The 22,390-nt window shown below is 40.3% G+C and overlaps 1 protein-coding gene across 38 annotated transcripts in view; it reads right to left on the bottom strand.

Moving 5' to 3' along the window:
* Window positions 1-22,390, bottom strand: part of LOC131430224 (modifier of mdg4-like) — an 81,145-nt gene that overhangs the window by 34,588 nt on the left and 24,167 nt on the right. The window contains exons 5-6 of one of the 38 annotated variants that reach the window (XM_058595013.1): window positions 1,612-1,737; window positions 1,103-1,549 (exon numbers count right to left, since the gene is read on the bottom strand). The exons of 19 other annotated variants lie outside the window; for them this stretch is intronic. In XM_058595013.1, coding sequence (XP_058450996.1) covers window positions 1,140-1,549; window positions 1,612-1,737 — 536 coding nt within the window. In that variant the 3' untranslated portion in view covers window positions 1,103-1,139. Of the gene's footprint in view, window positions 1-786; window positions 923-1,102; window positions 1,550-1,611; window positions 1,738-2,743; window positions 3,191-3,289; window positions 3,613-8,364; window positions 8,799-8,909; window positions 9,239-9,375; window positions 9,654-9,742; window positions 10,119-10,744; window positions 11,116-11,203; window positions 11,558-11,651; window positions 11,942-12,177; window positions 12,333-17,056; window positions 17,355-17,476; window positions 17,824-17,912; window positions 18,275-18,391; window positions 18,670-18,774; window positions 19,131-19,280; window positions 19,481-19,544; window positions 19,883-19,980; window positions 20,292-20,401; window positions 20,715-22,390 lie in introns of those variants that run through there. 18 more of the 38 variants (XM_058595181.1, XM_058595266.1, XM_058595067.1 and 15 more) reach the window with 18 other exon arrangements.

Below are 22,390 nucleotides of genomic sequence, written 5' to 3'. Positions count from 1 at the left end.
TCAGCACTAATGACATTGCGTTTTGGTACAACTCGAGTGTTTCAAGTAGAGATAACATTACGTCTGCTTAGCAGTTTATGTTGAACTGCTGAGTAGCGTGGCGGGTTCTTGAATCTCGCTAAAACAAACAAAAATCAAGGGCTCAGCATGGTAAGTTTCCAGTTGAACTTATTGATTTGAGCAAATTCTAATCTGTTTATTTTTAGGTACGAAAAAAAAAATCAATTTTGATAATTCCGACGGAATTAACGAATTCAGATTCAGACGAAACAAAAATCACTTTTGCACGAGCAAGAAAATCAAACGGAAACCAAATCGCCAGACTTGAATCCTGTGGAGAATTTGAAGACAAACTTTAAACGTGGGTTTATGCTGAGGGTAAGCAGTATGCTAATGTCGATAAGCTAACAATTAGGATATTTTGGAAATTATTGAGAAAACTGTCTTACAAACCCGGTTAACGGTAGGGGACTCTAAGTTTCCAAATGACTACTAATGACTAATTCTAAAACTAGAACAACAGTATCATTGTTTTGTTAAAATTTAAAGGCTTGTCAATTATAAATAAATGAGAGTGATCTTGAAAACAATCGACAACCGACGACGTGTTCAAGAATCTGGGCAAAGTGTCGCAACTAGCAAGGGCCAGTATTTTGAAAAACCGGTATGTAACAATTTTTCATAACTAAGACTCTAAATTTACAAAAAAAATCCTGGAAACCATTCCTAGTTCTGTATATCAATTGAAAACGAATAACAGTATTTTGCAGCATAATTTTCACATACCTGAGCGCCCTGAACTGGGTACATCGCCAATAGATGGTGTCCTCTTTGACGCAGTGTCTGGTAAACGTAAACCCATCGATACACAACTGAGGCGATCCTTTGGTGCTCATGACATATTGGGTTTCGGAGAATAATACTGAAGGAAATCGAAAAAGAAGTATTAGTGAAATATAAACTAAAAATCAGTAGGTACTTTCAAAACTAACAACCTCAACAGAATCGGTTAAATTTAATTATTGTACCAACTAATTTATTCCATGAAAGGCACTTCGTTTTAGAGTAAACAATATTAGAAGTAAACACTATTGCATGAATTCAATAAGGTTTGTGCGCAGCAAAAAAATAAACAAATATCATGATTTATCCTTCAGTGTCATCTTCCCCAGAACGTCTCCCGCAAATCGCGATCTTTGCTCGTGCGTGTGCTGATCGGATACCACGTAAACCTTCAGGTCGTGGGCAACGATCTGCGCCGGACAGTTGTGCGAGCTGTGCCACACACAGCGAAACACTTTGTGACTTCGGCGGGCGTAGTGAAACACAAAGTGGTGCCCGCCGTGGTCCAGACCGACACAGCCCTTGATCGTCGGTACGATGACCATCGGGTGCGACGTTTCGCTGCTGGTTATTTCTTCCAGGTCCAACGTTGGCCGTGCCTTCCGTCCAGCTGGCTTGGCCACAGGTTTCTTATTCAACAATCGACATTTTGGCGGTTTGTCCGGGGAAAATGTGCTAGCAATTAGGTTAGCCACTTTGCTTTTTGCTGAAAGAACAAGAATTCATTAAAAGCTTTTCGGAAATGGGTTGGGCATTTCAATAAATTACCTTTAGTTTCGATAACTTTTTCGATTGGACGGTGGGAGCTAAATGGTGACACGCCAGGAAGGATTGGATCCGGTAGTTCAAAATCAGCGGGGTTGTTACGATAGTCGTCGGTTACGCGTCGTTGATCTAGCAATGAGAGACAATTATTGGTAATATACCTGATCCGCACAACTCTTCTATACCTCTTCTTGTGCAACTACTAAAAACTAAAGTGAAAAACTGATTTTGTGAATGTACTATATTTTCAGATGATGATTATGCACCGCAATCATCGTGGGTGTGAACGGCTTCAATGGGAAATACCCGTGAATCGTTGACCAGAATGCTTGCCTTACACTTATCAGCTCGGTGCCTCGCACAGCGATAGATTTTGGCTCCTTTTTTGCTGTAGTGAAACATGAAAAAATTCCTACGGTAGTGAGCTTTCATTCCTCCGAACAGACACGATATCAACCGAACCGGTTCCGATGGCCGAGTCATAATTTCGCCAAAATCCAATTTTTCCGTCGGTTCTTTTGTCTTTCGTTTGCTGGCCACATTTTTACTCTTCTCGGATGAACCTAAAAAATCGATACCATCAAATTAGTAAATGTTTCTATGATGCACAAATGACTAAACAAATAATGAGTAGAAAAAAAGCTAGCTATTAACAAAACAATATAATTTATTCCACTCATGCCTTCATATAATAAACGTTCAGATCGCTATCCGATTGCACCAACGTCTTTCGGGAAACTTTCGGTTCGTGATTATGTTCCGCTTTTCCCAGTACGATTCGAAACGTTCCATTGACGGTGCGGGCTGTACTAGCTCGAGCCTTACACTTCACGTGATTGGTGACGACTCGACAGGCCCAGTACGTTTTGTTACCGACGGTGTTGTTCTTCGAATAGGTATACCGGTCTACCATCAACAGGTGCTTTCCGCGTTGTGATTCGTATAGTACCAGTGGCTGATCGTCTAGTACTACGAGTGTCGATTTACTACTGCGAGATTTTTTCCTCGGCTTGGTAGGCGTTGGCGGGGACGGTGACAACGACACCGGAGACGTCGAAGCCGACAAAGCATATTCGATTAGTGAGTTCAAATCTGAAATCGAGCAAATGGTTCATGAGATGGTGCTGACACTGTGGACTGAGCAAATTTAGTTTTCTGATTGAAAGCTGTTGATAGTCGTTAACTTTTGTTTTATTTTAGTCGGTAGCGTAGGTAAACGTGATGATCTCTTCGACCAAAGGTTTCGGTCTGGTTGGTCTCGGTCGTGATTTTGCTGTAGTTGAGATTGTTTTCCTTCCCGGTTCATGAATGTGAACGGGATTCGTAATCAGTATTCGATAGAGTCCATTGCTCTTCATCGTCGTAACGGCCCGGGCATTGCAGGCCCGTTGATGCACCCTTGTTCGGCACACCCAGTAGGTTGTATCGTTGATTCTGTTGTTCTTGGCATAGCAATATTCATTGATACGCAAAAGCTGGGTGCCACGTTGACCGGGGACAAAATCCAACGTCTGATCGTCCAGAGTTATCACAGTTTTCCGATTGGTTATAGGCTCCAGTGCATCGAAATACATATTAAAATCTTGAACGAAAAAAAAAAGAATCATAAAATTTCGGTTTTTTAACTTGCTCAGTATCAAGCGTTCTCGTTTACTATCTATCTTGTCATAAATCACATAGATTTCATCAGTAAAAATAATTTATTGAACTAGTCTAAATCCTAATTCACGAATTCCTTCATCGTTCGTAACTCCGAAGCGTGATTGTGAGACAAGTTTCGGGCGATGAACAGTTTATTGTCCGTATCAGTAATGATGCGTGCTTTGCAGTTTCGACTTCGTTGCTTGGCACATATCCAGTACTTCCGGTTTTTTATGTGCTTCGCACAAACGTACGAGAATCCGTCATACAGAATTTTCGGAGCCCCCCGTTGACCGGTGATATAGCTGAACGGTACATACTCATAACTGTCACGTAAATCTGTTGTTATCCAGATGGTTTGTTCTGAAAAAAAAGTTGAACTTTGATTAGCAAGGATGGACAATTTTTGTTCATTCTAGTACTGCCTTTTCGAAAGGTCATGGAGAAAAAACGTGACTAGTATGAGAGAAACAAAAAAGGTTTATTCTTCATTTTCACATTCAAGCGTATTGTCCGTAGTCAGCTACGTGATTGTGTTTCGGATTGTTGATCGACACTTGATTATCGTCTCGGTTCGTAACGACTGTCGCTTTGCAGCCATAAACCCGGTGCTTCGAGCAGCGCCAGTAGGTTGTCTTAAAGTTGCCCTTGTTCCGCAGGAAAGAGTACCCGTCAATAATTAGCTTCGGTGATCCTCGTTGACCACTGACGAATACCAATTCTTTAAATTTTTTCTTCGGACCTGCGAAGAAGGTAGAATCGATGTTTAATTATTAAAAATGATTTTCAATGACGAACGTAAAATCTATGACTGTAAAAGTAAAAAAAAATCCATCCTAACTTGTGTTGGAAATTTTTATTTCAACTCAAATCGTTCAATCCCGGCGGGTGATTGTGTAGCTGATTTTTCAGTACCACCTCGCCGGTATCGTCGTGCGTGATGATGCGAGCCCGACACTTGAGGGATCGACTTTTCGCGCACAACCAGTACGTTTTGCACTGATTGACGTTGTTCCGACAAAACGTATAACCATGCAGCAACAGAACCGGGTGTCCCTTGGCACCCATGACCATCTGAAGTCCCTGTTGAAAGGCGAATTGTTGCTGATTAAAGTGCAGTACCGCCTGTAGCGCTCGCTGCTGTTCCAAAAGCAACCAGTCTGAAAAACCAAAACAGTTTCGATCAGTGAATCACGAAAAACGACGTTCGCTGGAAGTGTAGCTCAGCAAAACAGGGTTTTGTTTCGAGTTTGAAGTTGAGTATATTTTCTAGTTTTTGGGGAATTTTTGATGACTACGACCTACTCCAGTGCAAAGGTATCACATTTCGACGAACACGAAATTTATTAAATTATGCACCTACTAAAATTGTTAATTTCATTATAACTGCAGTCTGAGAAATTCTAGTTTGTCAAAAAATAATATAGTCAACATTGGTTATCCTAAACTTAAAAAAAACTTCTCTTTAAAAAAACTCAATGCTAACTTGGATGTTCCCTTGTTCTAAAGCTTTTTATTTACACTGTCATCAGGTCTAAAAGCAGCTCCTAAGGGCATATTCAGGAGTGTTCTAGTTCTAGATGCGTAATTTATGTCAGTTTTAAAATTTAAATCTAGAAATTATAACAAAATAAACTGGCAGCCCCAGCAGCGTTTTATCTGTGTTTCAAATATAGAAAAAATAGAACGGCAGTGTATACCAGTTTTAAATTTGACAGTAGAACTGGTCGAATAAATAAAACTAAAACGGATTGCTGGGGATACGTTTGTTTCAGTTTCATTTACATTATAGACCACCCATATGAATCTTGCAGCTGCTGAATTTGCTCTAATAAGTCCTGTGTTTTGCTACACGAAATTGTTGCTTTTTTGTAAAGGTGGTTGAGAGAAAGAGAGAGAAAGAGTTGCAGATTGTCGTATGATTGAATCGATGTGTCGTTTGACATCAGACGAGAAACGCTCTGCTCGAACAAAGTCATATGTCACTCAGAAGAGAATCCGAATAGCCTCATTTTTTTTCATTCGGATAGACAAGCCGATTTTTTCAAGAACTTCACTTGGTTTTCTTTCTCTCTGTTTCAGTTGTATGCTTCACTTCGGTTTTAGTACAGAGATAGTTTAATTAGATCGAAATTCTGGCTCAAAATTTAGTTTCAGAACACTGGTTCAGAATTCATTTCTAGAATCCTGGCTTAAAATTTAGTTCCATAATCCAACTTCAGAATTCAGGTCCAGGTTTTAGATTCAGAATTAAGATTTTGGATTCAGTTCCACAATCCAATTCCAGCATACAGTTTCACAATCAGAACCCAGTACCGGAATTCAGTTCTATAATCCAGCTTCAGAATTCATGTCCAGATTTCAGATTCTGAGCTCATTTTTAGAATCTAGGCTCGGAATTCTGTTACACAACGCAGGTACAGAATTCAGGTTCCTAACTCCGGTTCAGAATTTAGATTTATAACCGTGGCCCAGATTTCAGACTGAGTTCTGGATTTGGATTCCGGACCTGGCTTCTGGAAATGAATTTGGATGCAGAATTCAGATTCCGAATTAATTTTCAGAATCCAGGTTCACAATTCTGTTTCGCAGTTCAGGTTTAAAACTGAGGGTCGAAATTCTGGTTCAAAATTCAGGTCCAGAATTCAGATTTACAATCATGGTCCAGAATTTAGATTCAAAAATCATTTCCTAAATTGCGGTTCATAATTCAGTAACATAATACAGAATTCAAGCATTTAGTTGCAGAATATAGATCCAGAATACATATTCCGAATTCATTTCCAGAATCCAATTCCCTAGCTCTTGTTCAACATTTAGTTCCAGAACCCAGAATCAAAACCCAGGTGCAGAACTCATGTTTAAAATTAAGTTCCAAAATTCAGGTCCAAGCTTTATATTCAGAATTTTTTTCTAATTCAGTTTCACAATCCTGATCTAGCTTGCAGTTGCCGAATCCAGGTCCAGAATTCCGAATCCATTATCAGAATCCAGCACATTTTAGTTCCACAATCCAGGTTCAGAACCCTGTGTACCAGGATCCAGGTTCAGAGTTCATGTTCAGAATTTCGATTCCGAGTTCATTTTTAGAATCCATTTTTAGAGTTCTGTTACACAACTCAGGTTCAGAATGCAGGTCCAGAATTCGGATTAAAAATACTAGCCCAGAAATTAGATTTAGAAATCCTTTCAAGAAATCCAGAATATAGGCGCAGCAATGAGTTGAAGAATCCAGGTTTATAATGCAGACTCCGAATTCTTATCCAAAATTCTGTTTCACAACCCTACTCTAAAACTCAGGGTAAAAATTCCAGGTCCAGGAATTAGTTCCAGAATTCTGGTTTGAAATTCAGTTCCATTACCCAGTTCCAGAATCCAGAATCAAAAACCAGGTGCAGGATTTAGGCTTAAAGTTCAGTTGCGAAAACCAAGTCCAGAATACAGTTTCACAATTCAGGCTCGAAATTCAGGTCCAGAATTCAGATTCTGATTTCGGGACTCAAATTTAGATGTAAAATTCAATTCCAGAACCTTGTCCCAGAATTCAGGTTAAAAATTCTGTTCCAGAATCCAGGTCCGAAACGCAAATTTCATATTCGTTTTTAGAATCCAGATTCAGAATCTAGCTCCAGAATTGTATTCAACAACCCAGGGTCAAGATTCTGTTTCAGAGTTGAGTTTCAGAATTCAGGTTCCTGATTTAGTTTTAGAAATCCGGTGCAGAATTCTGGTTCAGAATTCAGATCCTGAACCCAGTTTTAGAAGCCAGACTTTGAAATCAGTTTCAAAATTCAGAATCAGAATTCAGTTCAAGAATCCAGGTGTGCACTCAATTGCAGAATCCAGTTTCAGAAGGCACATTCTGAACTCATTTTTAGAATTCACTCTGTTCCGGAATCCTCGGTCAGAATCTTTGGATCCGGAGCTAGACTTACCATATTACTGGCCTAGGTCTATGACTTGGATCCAGGATCCTGATCTGAACCATTGATTTGGTCCATCTTACTCTCGCACCCACTTGTTTCGGTAACATTCTCCACCCGCCTTTTTCCACAAAAGTAGAAGCGATAGATTTTTTCATATATCAACACGAACACTCAACATTCAGTAAGTGCGCTTGATTGAAACGATTTGAATGGAAAAAGTAGACCTGCCATTTTTGCTGCTAATCGTGGATATTGAGCGAATTCTTTCTTTGACTTTTTAAAACTTAAACTGGGATTGACCTAATGATCTTATTTTCCTCTTTATACGAATAAGTGGGAATTATTTGCCTATACAAACGATTCTCTTTTTGGTAGCCCTATCATAGTCGTAATAAAAGTACACTCAAAGTTATAAAATCTAACCTAACTCACTGCAGTGATACCGTTTTTTACGCCTGTTTGAATCGTGCGTTCAACACCATTGAAACTGAAAATCGAGTTCGATTCGAATTTGATTCTATATCTCAGATTCGCTTACACCATCATTATTTTTGAAAGCAAACCTCAAAAAAATATACGAACTCATCGTTTTAGGGGGTTTCAAGCAAAAAAAGCACATTTATGTTGGCTACAAGCGTTAAAGACATAAATAAACGGTTGACCACTATCTCCATAGCAACCGTTGTACGACATAAAAACAAGTACGGTTGGTGTTTCTCGCTCAAACCCAAGCCTCCAGCGGTTTCTGGTAAAAGAAAATATATCTTTAGTAATAGTTTCAACACTCGAAAACAAAAACGGTTACCTCACTAATCGGTCTCTGAATTGTCTGATTCGATTGCCATTGATTCGCTCTACTTCAACGAAGGCATATGATTGTGTTCCTGGTTGACGGTGATTCGTTTGGTACCCTTGTAGGTTATGGCTCTGGATCGACATTTGAGTTTCCTGGCCGTACACATCCAGTAGGTTTTGGTTTCTTTGGTGCTGTTGCGAACGTAGGTGTAACCATGTATCATCATTTTTGGGTTCCCGCGTCGACTCGGCACGAAATAAACATCTCCGTCGCCATATGTCACATCACTTCCCATACATTTGAGCGTGCCTGAAATAAAATACAACCGAATTAGTAGAAGTCAAATAATCGAGCAAACGGGAACTCGCTGCCACAAAAGAAAACAACACGGTGTTAGTTTTGCTCCATCGACTAATTTTATCTGAAACCCAAACTAACAGTGCTGTAAAAGCTGCAGAAACATAAAAGAAAAACACACTAATAGTTCGCTTCATGTTTTATCTCCTGCTTGATTCCAGCGGTAGGCTTCTCGTAGAACTCGTTCATGTCGGCCGAAATTTTCACAACCTTCGACATATCCTGGAACTCGTTCGGATGGGAGTGGCTCTTGTAGGTGTACTTCAGCACCAGACTGTCCCGATGGGTGACCAGTTTGCACTTGCATTTCTTCGACTTGTACGACGAACAGGACCAGTACGATCGCTGCGTGTCACCCTTGGTCCGGAAGAAGGAATTGTCCTCGACCACCAGCTTCGGTTTACCACGCTGGCCCGCCGTGAAGGTCCACTCGTTCATGATAAGCACCCCCGTAAGGCGTGGTTTTTTGTCTGCAATTAACGAAAGCCGGTTAGTGTGGGAAGTGCAGTATCACACATCATCACTGAGTTCGTAGTGCGCATCGATTCAAAACTAGCAGTTAAAATTTCACAATTAAGATTTATTTTCATTTTTTACTACGTTGTCCAACGGGGTTTGAGTTCATCCGGATGGTGATTGTGAACGAGATTTTTGAATGTGACATCACAAAAATTTTCATCATCCGTTATCAGTCGGGCACGGCATCGGAACGGGACGGCCTTGGCACAGCCCCAGTACAGTTTGCCTTTACTTTTCTTGTTCACTATAAACGTGTAGCCTTCGATCAGTAGTTTTACTTTGCCCCGTTGTCCCAGCACCGTTGAAATCTGTATCTCCTGTTGTACCTTGACCAGATATTGTTCCGTTATCGTGTCGAACTGATACAGATCTTCATCTTTTATGAGCGTAGCTGAAAGAGCAATGAAAAGAAAAGAAACGTTAGAACGGATTTCAAACAATATGCGGTCCAACACGTCCAACGAGAATACATGCAAACACAAATTTTTAGATTAAGCTACGTCCCATCGGAGGAGAGACATGGCGACTTTATTTGAGGAACATTTAGAATCTGCGTAGTATCGGCAGATGGGTGTGAACTGAATTGGTAACTTTGTAGATACGCTGCTCGTCGAACACGGTCATTTTGGCACGGCAGTTATCCTGCTTAGAACGATCGCAGATCCAGTAGGATTGGTGGGGACCCCGTTTGCTGCGACAGTACGAGTAACCGTGGTGGTAGATCTTGGTCACCGTCTTATGCTTGCCCTTGATATGTATGAAACGAATCCGATCGGTTGAACCGTACTCCAGGGGATCGAATTCAGCTGTAAATTATACAACGTACTAGATTAGATTGGTTAACATACAGGGATCGCAACAACAGATATTCTAATGAGAGGGAAAAACTGTACGGTTCTTTATGGTCACACACAAATTTATTTCGAATTAGCTAATTAAATACTACGGCCGAATAAAAAGATGAGATCTGATTGCGGGACTAGATTGCAATGGGCTGAGGCTGACCTCGCCTTAGAAAAGACTGTGGAATTTTTCGCTCAGATGTGGAAACAGTTTGTCGTGCGTATGGTCCGCAACTACCACGCGCAGTTTCGGTAATCCGTACGTTTCACTGGTCACAATCCGAGCTCGACATTTCAGTCGATAGTAGAGCGTACACTTCCACGTTCTAGTACGTTGCCCCGGATATGGACGCTCGTTCGGTGTGTAGGTATTGCCATCATAAAACAGATGCTTGGTACCACGTTTCGACAGCACATAGATGATATTACCTGTTGGACGAAAAAAGTGAGCGTGAGCAGATGATGTAAAACTAGCCCGATGTGGCCAAAAACCCAGCAAATTCACGAATAAAACAACGTTTGCTTCTAATCGGTTCTAATCCATAAACTTTAATCAAGATAAAAACAAGTCATCATCATCATCAGCAACGTCGACGGCATCGGTACGAAGGTATCTCGCACTTTCCTCGGCAATCCTCTTCCGGCCGCAACCGGGACCGTCACTGCCTTTTGGATCGTGACTGTGCACCGGATACGACAGTTTCACGTACTCTTTGCCGTTGTGTTTCACCGTGATTGCTTTCGCTTTGCACTTCTGGTTCCGGTAGGACGAACAGCGCCAGTTGATGGTCCCACCGAATTCTCCGTTCCGAATGTACGTGTACTTTCGATGCACCAGTAGTGGCCGACCACGCTGGGTTGAACCGAATTCTGCCAAATCGAGATCGGATGGTTTTTCGTCGCTTTCTGAAATATCGAAAACGCTAGTGTTAGTAAAAACAATCTCCATGATTCCAGCTCCAGACACCGAATAGAATATACTTCAACTAGCAAAATTTCTCTTCTAGTAATATTTTATTTGAACAGTTTGGAACTCGATAAAGCTTCGGTAGAGGTTTTGCAATTCAATGAAAACACGTAAAACAAAGCACAATCTATCACTGAGGGTGTGCGCCTCTCTGCTTCAGTTCGTATGCCAGTCGGTTTGCAATTTTTTTGCGTCTCCTGCGGGCACCACGGCCTTCGACCTCACGGATGTGCGAATGCTCGGCATTCGACACCTTGACGTAGTCGTTCCCGTTGATGGTTTTCGTGAGGGCACGGGCCCGACACTTGAGCCGCTGATAGTAGCGACACTTCCAGTTAACCCGCACTCCACCGTCGTTGGTTTTATTCTTGCTAAAGTAGTACCCATCGTACACCAGGCACTGCGTTCCTCGGGAAGAGTACTCGTAGTACGCCCGCTCGCTGAAGCCATGCTTGTCCTCTACAACAGAAAACGAAAATGAGAAAAACAAACATCAGTTAAAATGTTCGGGGACTCGAATTACGATTGTACAGGAAGAAAAATAAAATTGCTTTGTCAAAGTTTTATTCAATTGTAGCTCGTATCGAGTATAATAAAATCTGTATCCATCCAACCATGCACGGTACGATTGATTACGGGGATCCCCGTTTCCATTGATGCATCTTTTCGTTAAAGCTAGTGCGCGGCGAATGCGTGTGCCGGTTGCAGGTTATCCGGACGTAATGATGTCCGTCGATTTCTTTCGTCACCGCTCGTGCCTTACAGCGAAACTTGGAATGCAGTGAACACTTCCAGTTGGTAGTGTTTTGCTTCTGCTTTTCGCGCACATAACCGAAACCCTCGTGCAGCAGCATCTGGAATCCACGACGTGTAACGCCGAAAAATGCCGATGTGTATGATTCTAAAACAACAAAAAAATGTAACACTCATTTTAGTAATGGCCACCGACTGAAATGTAGACGGAAGCTAAGTCCGCTTGATTAAAACACAAACTGTTCGAATTCTCAAATAGTCTTTTATTCGCAATTACGACCCGTCGTCACGTAACGGCTGTAATCGGTGTGATTGTGGGTATGAGCCGGTTGGGTAATTTTGACCATCACTCGCCCGTTAAGGGTTCTGGTGATGGCTCTGGCACGACACTTCATGCGACGAAACAGAGAACATTTCCAGGTACTACTGCTAGCGGTCTGATTTTCTCGGGTGAAGGCGAACCTGTTGTACAGCAGCATCTGACGGCCCCGTTGTGTTCGACCAAATCTCGCTCGTTGATAGTAATTTTCGCCTGCAATACAAAAAAGAACAGCCGTTCAGTAAAAAAAAACGATCATACGTCGTGCCCAAAATAAGGGATTTTTTTCGTCTGCGAAATTAGCAACAATATTGGGATCAAACTGGAAGCTACTGGTTTTATTTGTAAAGAAACTCTGTAACGTAGCGATTGTACTCAGTGAAATCGTGTGTGTGGATGGCATTCGTTATTTTCATCATTTCAATTCCATTCACGGTTCGCGTGATTGCCCGAGCACGACATTTCAATCTACGAAATAACGAACATTTCCAGTTGCAGCTTCTAGCCGATTGGCGATCCCGTATAAATCCGTATCCTTCGTGTAGCAACATCTGGTAGCCTCGCTGGGTAAAGCCAAAATTAGCTTTTCGGAATATATTCATACCTGGAACAAAAAAAGAAATTAGGTTATTGATTAGTTTATGGAACTACGAAATGACCGCACGAGGAAAAAGAAAAGTTCTACAATAATGTTTTCATGTTTGTATATTTCCAGTTACAGAGCTATATCTAAACAGACTGACGATTTATAATGCTGGCAAATAGCAACTCAAGATAGAGTGGTCTGTGATTTATTTTATGTATTATCTAGATAGGACCCCTCGACAAGACTTTGATCGCAACATGCGTCGTAACTATGGTAATGCTTGTTATAAACAAACAAATAACCTCAAGTTATGGCGTATATGAAATTGAGAAATTTCACTTCCTACTCAGCAGTGGTTCCTAATATAAAACAGTAATATAAGAATTCTTACTGAATATGTCCACTTTCTCCCAAACATGTTATGTTGCCATGGTATTTCCTTAACGTTTTTCCATGTTTATCGACGCTTATTAACGAAGGGTACTTTTGGATATCTTGATACTACTGAAAAATATACGATAAATTGCAGAATGCGTTATAGGAGATATTCCCGATTAAGTTCTACCTATTCTTGTACAGGGTAAATTTTGAAAAGGTTCCCCTTAGTAAAGTAAGTCGTATCCCGACACAAAAAATGTAAAAAAATAGGCCCGGACAGAAAATTTCTGAAATTTCCAAAGTCGATTTTTTATGTCGGATGCATTTCTACATGAATCGAGATCTGGATCAGTCTAAAAAAATCGAATAAAAAAAACAACAAAAAATGTTTGAGAATGTCAAAATTGATCTCTTTTTCTATGCTAGATGTTTTAGTAATGTATGAAACGTCGAAACAATTTTTTAACAAACAAATCGACTTTGAGATCAATTTTTTTTAAATGTCCAAATCAATTTTTGTTTTGATGGCAGATGTCTTAGAAGAGCCTGAAACGTCAAAATCTGGTGTCATCTCGAAATCTCGATTTTTTCATCGACTCCGGGACAGAATGTTTTAAAGAACTTACGACTGATCTCGACGTTACATGCATTTTTAAGGCATCTGACATCAAGACAAAAAAATCGATTTCGATAATCTATGTTTGATAGAGTCGATCTAAAAAATGTTTTTTCTAGATGGAACCAGAATTCGACGTTACAACTTCGAAAAATTTGCATGAAAAAACGACGTGTCGAGGAAATTTGACGCCCGGGTCAAAATAAGAGATTTACCGCCCCCATCGTTGGTTTAGTGAGCAAAAATAACATAGCTGAACTCCATCTCCGGAAAGCTGACTTGGGCGAAAAAAAAGGTCCCAAGGATTACTTTGCCGCCCCCCAAAAATGGTTGCGCCCGGGGCTAAAGTTCAGTAATCCGCTTGAAAAATCTGCGATACTTCGGGAATCCATTTAAAAAAAATACTGCGTAACGTCAGAAATCTGATTAAAAAATTCAGCTAGCTTCGGTAATCCTCGCAATTTTGGAATTCTGCATAAAAATCGGAATTCCTCGTAAAAATCTACGGAGATTCACGTAACTTCTGAATTCCGCTTAAAAAACCCGAGTAATTTCGGAATCCCGCCTAAATTCGAAAATCCGTTTGAAATAACTGCGTATCTTTGGAAATCTACATAACAAAACTGAGAAACCTCGGAAATCCGTGTGGAAAAAACCACTAAAGTTCAGAAATCCGCGTAAAAATTTCCGCATAGCTTCTGAGATCTGATTAAAAAATCCGAGTAGCTTCGGAAATCCGCGCAACTTCGGAATTCTGCGTAACTTCGGAAATCAACGCAACTTCGGGATTTCTCGTAAAAAACTACGGAAATCCGCGTAACTTCTGAAATCCGCTTGAAAAAAATCTAAGTTGCTGTGGAAATCCAGGTAACTTCTTAAATCCGCGCAATTTCGGAAATCCGCCTCAAAAACTGCGAATGCTCCAGCTTAAAATCTTTTTGAATTATTTGAGACGAAAGATTTTGTGTTCTTCGACAAAAATAGTATTTATTATCCTTGTATCTAAGTGATTTATTTTCAGGAACATCTTTGGGTTAGGGGAATTTAGAGAAATTCTATAAAGCATTTGGCTGTGCCGACGGTGCTGTCCACCAGCCTGTGCTAGGGTCCCATAAATAGAATCAGTGCGGTAAAATTTCATTTTCAATCAAATAATATAAGATGAAAATGAAATTTATGGCCGCTAACCGTCAGCGTATCCCTACTAATTCATTTGACTTTTGCTGCCATTTTCAAGTGAAGCTCCCAGAATTCATCGTCAGTTGAATAATCGTACCTAGTCATTTGAAGTTTTGCTTGCTCAGTTTCAAGTGCCAAGTAGTATAGCTGCTTCATTGTCTTCGCTCTTGGTAGTAAGCAGATTCGAACGAATAGAATTATAAATGGAGTAAAGTATTAAAAATGAAAACTGAACTATCTGATTAGTCTTTCATCTATTATCTTGAACCAATTCGAATGTTTACATGAACCTCATTTGAAGGCCGCTCTCACACTATTGAAAGAGATATCTTGTCATTTCAAGAGATCAACTGACGGTGGTTAAACTGAGCCTCGATTGAAGAGAAACGAGTGATGAATTGAATGCTGCCCGTTCGGGCCGTCAGCAAACATTGTGTGTGTCAGAGAGTGAAGTTTACTGCATTAGAGAGATCGTCAATGTGTTCCACAATCAGTTTCAATTGAATTGAATGAAGTTTTACAGCACTGAGTAGAATTCAATACTGATATCAGCTTCCAGTTTAATACAGCTGCTCTCACTCACTTGGTACGTGAGAGCCTTCAGATTCAAAATTGTTCATGAAAGTTTCGAAATCGAAAAAAAAAAAAATTTGATACCAAAAGTATTAGAACGTGTCTCCTAGAATTTTTTTTTTAAATCGACTTTGTGGGACTATCAAAATATCATATATAAAAATTTTCCTAAGTCCCAGAAAGTCACTTTTTTAGATAACACTAAATCTCGACGTTTCGTGCAATTTTAAGATTTTTGACATCAAAAAAAAAATTTCGATTTCGGAAATTTCATGTACTCTCGATTTCGGAAATTTCATGTACTGGTGCTTTTTTAAGATCGACAATTTTCAAACTTTAACCGCTGGGTAGGACCCCTTACCCATGTCCGATTTGGCTCAAATTTTTCATGAGGACTTTTTCCGAGGTGCTTAAACTTTTGAACAATAGCGCTTTACGAAATCAGAAGTGATCCCAAAATATTGGCACCCTCATACACATTAGAGCGGTGAAAAACGACGTGTTTTGTCGGTTACGTCACTTATACCATAATAGCTCCGGAATCAAAAGTCACAGCCATTTGATCTTTGAACTTGATCAATGGCCCGACAGTAGCTTTCAAACGAGCATAGGTTTGTCATCTCTGAGAAAATTGAGCGCGTATAAATATCTTCGAAAAGTGCACACACACAGACATTTTCCGATCTCGTCGAGCTGAGTCGAATGGTATATAACACTATGGGTCTCCGAGGCTCCGTTCAAAAGTCGGGTTTTCCAGCAATTCTAATACCTTTCTATAGAGAAAGGGAAAAACAAACGGAAGTCTTGAGTCAGTTTCACAGTTATTGCTTTCTTTGTGAGAAAGGCAAAAACCGTTTAACTTTGAAAATTCACCTTAAAATCGCATAAAAAACAACTTGAGTTAAAAGTAAAGTTAGTTACTCGATCGAATTACAAAATGTAAATTTTTACATTGGATCGAAATATTCCGATTCGACCGAAATACAAAATATTGGTGATTTTTATTTGTTTGGAACAAACTACCCTGTAATTCCGGAACCGTAAATCGGATTGGAAATTAAAATTACTATTTATTGAATTAAAAGACCTTTGATTTGAATCTATAAGCCATTTTAGAAAAAAAGTTAATACACTTACACTGAAGTTTTTTTTTGCTGGAGTAATCTCGAAAAAAAAGAACAATTTTCGGTGTTAGAGTTGACTTAGACAAAAACTTGGACCTCCACGCTTCGTGCATTTTACGCGGTTTTTTATGCGAACAATCAAAATTGTGCGGTTTTTTTTATGCGAGTTTTCAAAGTTATGCGGTTACCTTTGTCTAAGAAACACAAAAAGCGTCGAAATCTGGTCTTGTCCCCCCGGTCCTCTGTTTAAAAATCGGATGATCGCAGAACCTTTCTGTATGAGGGACAAACATAAAATTTTTGCTATAGAGGCCGGTTCAGTCGCCTATTCGTTTCTTTCGGGACATCAGATAAGACATTGCGCTTCGGCGCAATATAAAAAAGTGTTTCGCAAATAGTTATAGTTTTTGCATAAGGCAATTCAATTTGAACTGCTCTGCACTGACGAGTCGAACACGAAGCGTAAAGAATAGTGAAATTTTTGTACTGTTTTGCGGTTTTTAGGCGAATTTTAAAAGTTATTTGTTTTTTTTTTACCGCGAATTTTTATGCGTAAAAAAAATTGAGTGTACCATACTCTCAATAAAATGAAAAATTTTGTTCAGCCAGTAGCGTGATTTTGTCTGTTTAACGTGACAACTGCCGTCATTTTTTAGTTCTCCCTTAGAAATGAAAAGTTTCGGTACCCATTTTGTCACCCAGCAATCTATCGGAAAAGTGATTGTGAAAATAACTGCAGTAGTCACGTGACTTCAATCATTGTAATCATCAAGAGTTATTCAATTCAAAATTGCTTAGACAAAAAGTTGAAATTGCACGAAAATAAAAGACCTAGGCCGAGTAGTGACAGCACTAGAAATATGCCCGCTTACTTTAGAAACTCCACCTGTGACTTTCGGTACTCTCGAACCTCGTGACAGTGGCTACCGTTGGTGAGTCGCACGTAGGTGATCCCGCGGATGTCTTTAGTGATGGCCCGGGCCCGACATTTGCGTCGTTTGAACAGCGAACAGCGCCAGTTGGTCGAATCGGTGAAATCCCGATCCTTGACGTACTCGTATCCGTTGTACATTAGCTTCTTGGCGCCCCGTTGCGACCGGCCAAATACCGCCACCTCCATCTCGACTCTCGGTATGTCAAACTTACCGATCATTCGTTTCACGTAGCAACCTACAATGGAAAAGCAAAGCGTTAGTGTCAAGTAAAAGTGTAGGACACATAGCAGGCCTGGAGTAGATTTCGATGATAACGAAACAAATGCAATTGGAAAAGTTGTTTTATTGATTCCATCATCTTGTTTTTTTTTATCAACGCATGCGAGTGATCCGGTAATTGATCTCCTGCTCGGACAGGGAAGCAACCTTTTCATTCTGGTAGATCTTTTCGGGTCCGTGTGAGTGTGCACTACCGGCCAAACGAATCGGATAGTCGGCGGGATTTTTCGATGTGACACACGTAGCTCGACAGCCGAACTTGACATACTTCGAACACCGCCAGAATACGTTTTTGTTGCTCTGCCGATTTTCCACATATTTGTAGCCATCGTAGATCAGCATGATCCGACCCCGTTGAGTTTTCGTAAACTGAATTGACGGCTCGTCCAGGGATTCGATCATTGTCACCGTAGCGGCGGCAGTTCCTAGAAATAGAAAGTGTACGGTTATCAGCTCGACGTTAGAAGCTTCCGATTGTTCGCTGTCGAAATGACTGTTTTTTTATTTTTCAAATAACTTTCGTTACAGTTTATTCAGTTCGTTTAATTTTAGCTATGGATTCGATTACAATCGTATTCGATTTTTGTTCATCCTCGGATGACTTAATCAGGATCTCCGACAGCCGACTGTAGTCAGCCCGTTTGTAAAGGCCAGCGTGATGATTGTGCGGAGTGGTATGCAAAATTTCCCCATTGATGGTATGTAACCGGCCGTGACATTTGATCTTGGTGGTGTAATAGATACATCGCCAGTACTCCTTCTGTTTGACGGTTTTCTCTTTCACGTAGTAGAACCCGTCGCAAGATAGCTGAAGTCGCCCCTTCTGACTGTTCCGGTAGTTTAGCACACTGCCGGTGCTGTTGATAATTTTGTATTCTAGAAAGAAAGCAAACGGTTAGTGAAATCTATCACTTGAACACGCCTCACGATGACGAATGAATGAAACACAAGGAAGTGCTAGAATCGAAACGTTTTATTTTTGTTGGCCATCCTTATTCTAAACGCATCTCACTCCGGTAAAATCAGTATATCCCGTGGAATGAAAGCTACTTTGTGTCGCTTGAGCGGTGCGTGCACATGTTTCTCCCGATGAATGACGAACCGTTCCGGATTTTTGTACTGCAATATCCGTGCCGGGCACTTCAGTTTACTGGTTGCCATCGAGGAGCACCGCCACACGACACGTTTGTGATTCTCCGACATGAACAGATACTTGACACCGTCGATGATGATTGCCGGTCGCCCTCGACTCGATTTGGTGAAGTAGATTTCTGAAACAGGGTTTGAAATGTACATTAGTTCACGTTACATAAAAAAAACGATATCATCTAGAAAACAATGGCATCATTAATTAGAAACGAAAGTGTTTGTACCACAGAAAAAAAATGTATTTATTTTGTTCGTTTGTTTTGATAAACTTTAGGCGGTGCTGTACTGGAACTGGAATTGGACCCGGTGGTACTGCCACTTGCGGCCATCACGGTCAGTGCGTGGTTATGTTCATATTTGATCGTGATGTGCGAACTGTGCTCGTTGACGATGACCGTGCAAGGACACTTGCATTTGTAGTACTGGTTGCACTTCCAGTACTGCTTGTTGCTACGCTGTCGATTGCGGAAGAATGTGATTCCGTTCACCACCAACAGATGGCTGCCCTTGCGTCGTGATGTTCGAAAAGCTAGCTCCGGTACGTTGCGCGATTGGAAACCCACCGGTGGCGTTGGCTCGGTAACTGAAAGGCAAAATTATCAAATTAGTAGAACTACCAAAACTGATTGGGAAGGATTTCAGAAACACATGCAAGGGAATTTTGAAATAAAATTATTTCTTCAGGACCGATGTCATCATCTTACCTATCACTGTGAGCTTAAATTTACGTTTAATTTCTTCCAAAAAACAAGAGCATTTTTGTTCAAATTAAATCTATTTGGTGTCGCAAGAAAGGTTCGTGATTGTAGCTTGAGTAGCGGACCATTGTGGACTTCCGTTTTGGGTACACGATCAGTACATTCTGCTAAATCATTTCTTGTTCCTGATGAAACTGTAATCGCCCACCTTGAGCACTGTCTCGCTAATCGGAACCTAAAATTTAAATAAAATCTTAAAAACAAATCGTCACGGGTGTAAACTCAGTGGCTCGACGTACTACAACAGGTTTCGATTGCACACAGTGAGTAGCGATTCATTTTCTCCCAACCTTAGAATTAGCCAAGTTCTGCTTCAGACGTTTCAGTGCCCCGTACGACCGGGGACCGTCGATGATTTCGTGATTGTGCTGATCGTTGCAAATCGAAAATTCCTGCTCACTGGTTTTGATGCGGGCTTTGCACTTGTAAACCTGGTGCTGCGAGCAGCGCCAGTAGACTTTAGGTCCGCGCGTAACATGTTTGTTAAACAGATGTTGCCGGTAGCGTAGCTGCATCGTGCCACACTTGCTCGTCACAATTTCGGGGCTATCGTTGGTGTTGCTATCGCCGAAGAACCCTAGTGTAACGAAGAGGAAGGAAATGGGTTAATGAACGTCGTTAATTAACCTACTTGCATGCAGAACTTCAGCAGGGTATGTCAAAAAACGGATTGTACGTATCAAAACGAATCTATATTTCTAGCATTGTTTCGCTGAGGGTTTGCTCCAGTTTGGTCAATTCGGCATAGCTTAATTGGTCCATGTATTCGGCTGGCCGGTTCTTGTAATAGTCCGAGGTACAATCGTCGGCGTGCTCGTCCGTAATTTTGATTTGACCTCCTTTGAGTTCGCAGAACACCAATTGCCCCGGGCAGTTGTACTCAATGCAGGTGTAGTAGCTTCGGTATGCCCGCCCCCTGGTCTTGCGATAGATTTTATTTCGTAATTGTAACACCTGCTGTTTGGTACTGACGGCAATAAAAATCGCTGAAAACAGAAAAAAACAAGAATAACAACCAAATTAGTTTATTTGATAACGAATCATGCAATTTACCTTGCTAAACATAGTCAAACTAATGTGAATAAAACAAAAAAAATTGAACCGAAAATTTTATTAACTTTTCCGAAAATGATCAAAAAATTGTTCGTTCTTCAGTTTTCGCTTCCGGTTGACACCCATGCCGTACATCAGGCGGCGCATCGGAACGTGATTGTGGTTGGGATTTTTCACCCGCACCTGAACGGTATCCGTGACGACCGTTGCTTTGCATTTCAACCGGGCGGCGTACGCACAACGCCAGTAGGTACAGTCACCGCAGGTCGTATTCCGGTGGTAGATATAGTCGTCGTAAACCAACTGCCGCGAGCCCGTGGAAGTGTACTCGAAGTAGAAGTTTGTTTGTTTATCATCTGCGAACGAGAGAAGAAGCTTGAGTCGTTGTTGGACAGCATTGTCAGGTGAAACTACCAGTTAAGTAAACAAACAATTTGTGTTTTCTGGGATTTTATTTGCCGAAACATTACATATCTTAAATGAACAGATGCTTTCGGAATTTTTAGAGGCGTGGATGAAAAGACTATTCTAATATTCATTTGACGCAAAACCTACCCCAGTTTTCAACCTAAATATTCTGTCAAATCGATCGTTTTAAGCTTCGACAACAAGTCAGTTCCGATAAAATCGAATTTGTTTAAAAAAACAACTGCTCTTGGTTGGTTTCAGGTTTTCCTACGTAAACCGTCGAGAATTTTCATATCTAGTAGCCAACAGGCTAAACATGACTACCATCGATATCACCAAGACGGTGGGAAACCACGTAATCATCAACGCATGCTGTGATTGAATAGATATTCGAAACACTGGTTTCAAGTGACAGTTATTGAAGTTCCATAGCATATTGCTGTTGTTTATAACTACTCTGAAGTCTACGTTTACGCGTTTTTTCGCGGATTTGAACGCGGTTTTTTTTCCACGCGGATTTCCAAAGTTACTTGGTTTTTTATGCGAATTTTTAAAGTTCTGCGGTTTTCTTGTTTTGTCGAGATCTAGTGTTGTTTCGAAATTTTTTGAAATCTCTGACATTTTTTTTCTAAAAAAAACTGAGACTCGATTTTTAACGAAAATTTCAAAGTTTTTCCTAGTCCCAAAGACGATTTTTTTCAAACAAATGTTGTCAAGATAACGCCAGATCTCGATGTTCTATGTTTTTCTAGACATTTGGCAACAAAATTTTCTTATAGTTTTAAGTGGATTTCCAAAGTTACGCTTTTTTTAAAATGCGAATATTAAAAATTATGCGGTTTTCTTGTTTAGTGTTAAAAATGCACGAAGCGTCGAGATCTGGCGTTATCCCGAAAAAAAAATTTAAATCAACTGTCTGACACTGACTCTTTTCGATTTTCCTAAAAAGATTTTTCAAGATTACACGAGATCTCGACGTTTCATGCATTTCTAAGACATTTGGCATTAATAAAATACATATTTCGATTTCGGAAATCTCGATTTTTTTCCAAATCCCAAAGCCGATTTTTTCCGAACAAAATTTTGTCTAGATGTTCCATGAATTTTTAAAGACATTGCATGCAACAAACAATTTGCTCTACAGTTTGACTAATCATTATATCGCAAAGTTTTCACATTATATCCATCGTCACTTAAGTGAAAATGACGGTTGAAAATTTTAATAAGCTTTACCATATAACTCCAGAACCGAAAGTCGGATTTGGATACATTCTAATAGCAAGGATCTGTAGGATTCTACTGACTATTATGCTGTCTTTTTTTTTAGCAAAAAGCAAAATTGGGTTATTACATTCTTTTTGTAAAATTTCACCATTCTCAGAAGTTTCCAAATACTTCACAGCTGATTGCTAGCTTAAATAACCATTTCATGACTAGACATTTAGAATCCTTTCAGATCGGGCCTCGAATATACGACAACATGACTCAGCTTTACACGTCGTATTAACAGTTTATTTCGGTGTATAATCCAAAGGACTTCACTTTCTCTGATTACCGGCACTAGCCTCATGGTGTCACTACACGTGAGAATTTTCTTGTTCGCGAATAGTACTATTTTTCACAC

The sequence above is a fragment of the Malaya genurostris genome, chromosome 1, assembly GCF_030247185.1.
Source record: "Malaya genurostris strain Urasoe2022 chromosome 1, Malgen_1.1, whole genome shotgun sequence".
NCBI lineage: Eukaryota > Metazoa > Arthropoda > Insecta > Diptera > Culicidae > Malaya > Malaya genurostris.
Note: the sequence above shows the minus strand (reverse complement) of the source record. Positions and strands in the feature narration are given on the sequence as shown.